General features: G+C 59.4%; 1 protein-coding gene across 2 annotated transcripts in view; it reads right to left on the reverse strand.

The window, feature by feature from the left end:
* Positions 1-1,320, reverse strand: part of CCNQ (cyclin Q) — a 9,649-nt gene extending 8,329 nt beyond the window's left edge. For both annotated transcript variants that reach the window (XM_082681970.1, XM_082681969.1), the window contains exon 1: positions 1,097-1,320. In XM_082681970.1, the coding sequence (XP_082538096.1) occupies positions 1,097-1,214 (118 nt within the window). In that variant the 5' untranslated portion in view covers positions 1,215-1,320. The remainder of the gene's footprint in view (positions 1-1,096) is intronic.
* Between the last annotated feature and the right edge of the window lie 5,115 nt (positions 1,321-6,435).

Below are 6,435 nucleotides of genomic sequence, written 5' to 3' on the forward strand. Positions count from 1 at the left end.
ACAACGGAGGAAACCACTATTGACGGAAACAGTGTTTCTACCGGAATCCAATTAGCTACATCGCCTCGCCTTCGGAGTTAGAGCACTCAACACCACGGTGTGGATGCCCTGGCCGGGTTCAAAACGTGAGCTGCGCCCTGGCTCCTAGTGGTTTTGTTTTGTTTTTTTTTCGGGGGGGGGGGGGTGTTTGTTTTTTAAACTTAAATTTGCCAGAGTTCCCTGTATATTTATTTATTTATTTACTGCGTTGGGTTCTTCGTGGCTGCACGTGGGCTTCCTCTAGTTGTGGCGAGCGGGGGCTACTGTTCATTGCGGTGCGCGGGCTTCTCACTGCGGTGGCTCCTCTTGTTGCGGAGCACCGGCTCTAGGCGCGCCGGCTTCACTAGTTACAGCACTGCAGGCCCAGCTCAGCACGGGCTCTAGGCGCATGGGCTGTGTTGCTCCGCAGCATGTGGGATCCTCCCGGACCAGAGATCGAACCCGTGTCCCCTGCATTGGCAGGCGGATTCTCAACCACTGCGCCACCAGGGAAGCCCCTGGGTCCCAGATGTGATGGGACCTCGTCAACAAGGTTTGTCAGGAGCCTCACCAAGGGCATATGCTCCAAAAGGCTCCGTGTGACCAGGTGCCAGCGTCCCCGTATGCTGCGAGGCAGGTGTGTCAGAAGGCGCGGCACACTCAGTCGAGATGCGGGCGCCCCGATTCCGCCACCTTCTAGCTGGGGCCTTCTAGTTTCCACATCCTCTCTTTGGACCTACGCGCCCGCCCATGAAATGGCCATGACCGCGTATGCCTCGCAGCGCAAAGCCTAGTATGCAGGGCGTGGCGGAAAGGCAGAGGCCGGTACCCCTAAGCCGAGGCTCCCAGCCTCCGCTAGGGCAGTGCAGGCCCGATCTCTTCCCCCCGCTCAGCCACGCCAGCACCGAATTTGGCGGGTCCCATCTTTCGGGAAGCGGATCCCCGCTACGCCAGCCCCTGCCTGCCTGCTCGGTGCTCCCGCGGCGGGTTGGGGCCAGCTGGGTGAAAGTGCAGCAATGCGGCTCTGGCTCCCACGTCCCGTCCGCGCGGGGCCCGCCCTCTTCCCGGCCGTGGTTACCTGCCTCCATGATGAACCTCGTCACTCGGAAGTGCACCCTCGCCTCGGGTGCTGGCCGCCCCTCCGCGCCCAGTGCCGCATCCCCTCCATCGCAGGTCCCCGGGCCAACTGCTTCCATGAGGTCCCGCCCCACGGGCCCAGATCCCCCACGAGAAGGGCCCGGACGCGAGGCGGCCGGCTCCCCGGGTGCTCACGGCGGGAGCGGAGATCCCGCCCCGCCCCGGCCGGCCCGCCCGCCCGCCAGCCCGCCAGCCCGCCAGCCCGCCAGCCCGCCAGCCAGCCCAGCCCAGGCCGGCCCGCCCGCCCCAGGGTGGGTAGCGCAGCTGTCCGCCAAAGGCGGGTCCGGCCGAATACGCAGACTCAAGCTCAAGCGCAAGCGCAGAGGCCGAAGGCGCCCGCCCTGTCCCCTAGATGCAGCAAACATCTCCTTTGGAGCCGAGGCCCCGCCCCCGGGAGGCCGACGCCCCGCCTCCTGGAGACTCACGCTCCGCCCTCGGGAGCCGAACGGCGGCAACCGGAACCGGCGGGGCTACTCCTCCAGGGTGAAGTGACGTTACAGTCCTAGATCAGGGCACGAAAATATCACCCTCCCCGGCCCCTGAGCTACAAGTCCCTGCGGTCCGACTAAGGTGTGCCTCCGGGCTGGTGGCCCAGCGTGGTTCAGGACGGGGAGAGCTGGCTGTCTGCCAAGCCGCGGCGGGGGCCGGGTGCGGGGGGATCGCTTACCGGAGCTCACATCGGTGTCTCCCAACTGGAGAAGACGTGGGGTTCAATGTCAGTGTTCGTAAAACCCGAATCCAGGTTTGTCAGAGTTTCCCAGACCTACAGATGAGCCCTGAAGGGAATGCTGTGCACGAAATGAGGGCATGAGGGCTGTTCGTGCCAGGGTTTTCCAGGGGCCCAGCAGCCCTTGGGGATCTGGTTGCTGCTCGACTTTGCAGCTTGGCAGCGCAGTGGAGCTTAATAAATGTTTGCTGAATGAATGTTGCTGAATGCCCAGCTCACAGTGGCTTCCCACGTTTCATTTGTGTCTTCCACAAGTAGGAAACTGTGCGTCAGGAGTCAGGCATGTAGAACACCAAAGGGACGCCCAAGCTAGTGACAGACAGTTACTCTGGGCATTCTGTTACAGTCAGACAATCGCTATGATTTGAGAGAGCTGGGAACGTTGAGAGGAAAAAGGCCACCTTTTCCCACCCACCCACTCAGGCCAACCTTAATCTCCTTCCTCAGCCCCCACCCCCCTACTGAGCTCCCCCTCCCCCAGCCCTCTCTCCACACCAGCTGGGTTGGTTTCCTGGCGCGGCTGTAACAAATGACCAGCAACCTACGTGGCTTAAAACAGTAGAACTTTATCCTCACACGATTCTAGAGGCCAGATGTCTGAAATCAAGGTGTCACCAGGACCATAGTACCTCCAGCTCCCGGTGGCCCCAGACGTCCCTTGGCCTGTGGCCTCATCTCTCCAGTCTCTGCCTCCCTCCTCACGTGGCCTCCTCCCTTGTGTCTGTGTCTCTCCCTTTCTGTCTCTGTCCAGGGCAAGAGGCAGACCCTCTGGGCTGAGTACCTCTGTGTGGGCATGCGTGTGCACGCGTGTGAGGGGGCTTGGGGGCCCCAGCCTCCTGGGCTGCTGACCCCTGTCATGCCTTGAGCACTCCGTCACTGCTGTCTGTCCCTGGGTCTTGGGATGTGGGTCCACTGCCTCCGAGCTCCCCACATCTGTGTATAATGCACACGCCCCCCCACGCACGCACACACAGATGCACGCACACGAGTCAGACACTCCCCCCACGTACACTCAGGTGCACGTGGGCACACGCACGCACACACCCAGATCGTATCACTCTTCCCTCTGGCCCCTGGCCCAGGGGCCTGCCTGTCACCTTCTGGCCCACTGTTTGCTGGTTCAACAGCCCTGCTGGGCCCCTCCTTCTCCCCTGGGCCTTCTGTAGTGTGAGGAGTCTGGGCTCAGCGAGCAATAGGTGCCTGTGAATGTGACTCAAGGGAATGACTCAAAGAACACATTAATTTTGAAAGCACTGGGTCATAGGGCACCCTCCTGGCAGGCAGCCTGGGCACAGTGGTTGATAAATGAATCATTCAGTAGCCACCAACTGGAGCCAGCAAACCTCGAGGCACTGTCTCCCCTCCCACGGGCAAGCCACACCCACCACGGGGACCCTCCCTTCCCTGCCCCCTGTCACCACTCCCAAAGGTGGCATCTCCACTCTCATCCCCCTCCCCTGACCTCACCTGGGGATCATCTCCAGTCCCTGCACAGAGAGGATGATCAATAAAGGCGGGGCGGACTTCATCTCGGAAGAGGATTCTGATATTGGCCGACGCCTCCTTATCTACCCCCTGACTGTGCGCCCTGACACTAAGTAAACCTCAGCGTCCTTCTCCCGAAGGTGCCGTCACCTAACGGGGGAGTGAATGAGTAGGTCACGCTGAAGCTCACAGGATGGGGCAGAGAAGGGGTAGAGGTGTGCAGGGTGCAGAGGAAAGCCCGTGCCCACGTGGTCTTCAAAGGCAGGGGTGATCTCTAAAGTGCCCGCCCTGCCCACCTCATCCCCAGGGGCCTCCACCCGAGGAGTGGTCAGTGGAAGCACAGCCTGGTCCAAGGCCAGCCCTGCCACTTGTCCCTGGAAACTTCTCTTTCCACTGTCACCACTTCAGCCCTCCCTCCCCCCTCTCCACTGGCATCTTCCGGGCCAGTGAGGGCAGGTGCTCAAGCCTCCCTCTCCCCGTAGGCAAGCCCAGCAGCCTCCCTCTGGGCCCCTCTCCCCGCCCCCACTGCCCTCTGCCCGCCCACCCTTCTCAACACCACATCCCTGAAGCCACTCGTGTCCCTGGATCCCACACTCTGCCCTTGGCCCCCACCCCACATACGGCCCCTGCCACAGGAGACTGTCCTCCCACCCCACCCGCACCCCATCCTCATCTTAGTCCGTTCAGGCTACCATAACAAAACACCACAGACTGGGGGGTTATAAACCACAGACATTGATTTCTCACTGTTCTGGAGGCTGGAATTCCAAGATCAAGGTGCCGGCACAGTCGGGTTCTGGGGAGGACCTTCTTCTGGGGTGCAGATAACCAACTTCTCGCTGTGCCCTCACATGGCGGAAGGGGCAAGGGAGCTCTCTGGAGCCTCTTTTTTTTTTAATATTTATTTATTTGGCTGTATCGGGTCTTAGTTATGGCATGCGGGCTCTCTAGTTGCGGCGGGCAGGCTTAGTTGCCGCGTGGCAGGTTGGATCTTAGTTCCCCGACCGGGGATCGACCCCACGTCCCCTGCATTGGAAGGCGGATCCTTAACCACTGGACCGCCAGGGAGGTCCCCAGAGCTGCTTTTATAAGGGCCCTAATTCCACAGGGCCCTGCCTCATCACTTCCCAAAGGCCCCACCTCTCGGTACCATCACCTTGGGCCTTCGAACTTTACCATATCAGTTTGGGGGAGGCCCCATTCGGACCATAGTACTCGCCAAGGTCAAGTGTCACCTCTGAGCTGCCTCCCACCCGCAGCACTGGTTGCAGTTGACCGCTTACTACAGGGGCTGGCTCCGTACTTGGATGTCTCACTGCCGACAGCTTGGAAGCCTCATCCCCCCAGTCCCCTCATGCCCCACGACTGGGCAAGCTGATCAGAAAACCCGGGGGGCTCCCTCCTTTGGCACCAGAGGGGAGTTCAAAGCCCACCCAGGAACCCTCACCCCAGCCCCACCCATGACAAAGAACCCCACCAGTCTCCTTTCCGTGCTCGCAAGCCATTTGCCCACCACCTCGGGGGCCTCAGTACCTGAGTAAGGAACCCTTTCAGAGCCTCCTGGTGAGTGTGGACCATCAGTCTCCATATCCTGTCACCACAGAGTGACCACAACGCACGCCTTCCCGCCCCAAACACTTTCTCCTGGCTCCTCTTCTCCCCTCCCCCATCAGCAGAGCGCCTGGTGAGCCTGTAGCCTTGCCCTTCCCCCACCCCTCCCTCTCCAGACAGAGTGACTTTTGTAAAAGCGAAGTCTGATCAGTGCCCTTCCCTCTCCGAGCCTGCAGGAGCCATACTGGCTGCCAGAACGCAGCTCTGTTTACCTGGCAAGTCAGGGCTTGGTTCTATTAAAGAAGGTGGAACTTTCCTCACAAGTGTGGACATTGGTGGGATTACGGTTCTTGGTTAACCTACTGCCTGGGATTATTTCCTTTTGACTAAACGAGTTTTGAGTAAAGACAGACTCAACAGAGAGGAAAATGGAGGGAGCTCTGAGCACCCATGAGATCTCATGTGTGGTCAAGATGGGCCTCAGGAGAAGGGCTGAGAGTCGGCGTGAGGGTCAGAAAACGCATCCCAGCTACAGACGTGCACAAACAGGTGCTACGAATCAAGAGACAGAAAGTGGATTAGTGGGGGCCAGGGACTGGGGAGCCATGCGGGTGACTGGTAGCGAGCACAGGGGTTCTTTGGAAGGGTAGTGAGAACGTTCTGGAATTAGATTGTGGTGATGGATACACAACTCTGTGAATGTATTCAAAACTGTTGAATTGCACAGCTTAAATGAGTGACTGTTACGGTATGTGACTTATATCCCCATAAAGCTGTTATTTAAAAAATTACCATGCCGGCAAAGAAAGTCAGAGGGCGGAGCAGAGCCAGCGGAAGGACCGTGCCCTGTTTCTGGAGCCAGGGAGCTCTTCAAAGACAAGTGAACTCACAGACCCTCAAAGTCCCGAAATGGGGTGAATGATGTCCGTTCTGAACCATGGCGCTCTGCTCCCCCTTGGGGAGGGGAGCTTGGTGGAGTGTTGGAGATGGGGGAACACCCAGGCCTGGGGATGCTCACGCTTCCACACACCCAGGACCCACCAGCCAGAGTGGGGGCTTATGGGGACATCTTGACCCGAGTCCATCTCACAGGTGACCTCCACGTGGGTGCCACTCCAAATGGGGGCCTTTTAGCTCCTGGAGCAGTTTTTTCCCTGCCATCCTGAGTGGCCCCCACTGAGGTTAGAAAGTGAAATTCTCACCACTTTTCTTGTCCTTGCTAGGCCCCTCTCTCCTGTGTGCCTCTCTAGCTCCAGCAGAGCCCTTCCTGTGTTTGGGATGGCCAAGGCTCAGGGCCAGACCCATTGCCATCCCCACCCTCCAGCTGGCTTCCTCACTGCCATATTTTTGGCCATTGGGACAGCACAGCCCAGCTTTTACTCACGTGCCCACCATCATTTGACCAAGTCTGTCTCTAAGGGTCTAAGTCCAGAGGGAGACTGGATGAGTCTCATTTATGAATACACCCTTCCGAAACAGGAAGCCACCTTTGGTCAAATCAGCTGCGGGGGTGGAGG

Source organism: Grampus griseus (assembly GCF_964374135.1).
Source record: "Grampus griseus genome assembly, chromosome: X".
Taxonomy (NCBI): Eukaryota; Metazoa; Chordata; class Mammalia; order Artiodactyla; family Delphinidae; genus Grampus; species Grampus griseus.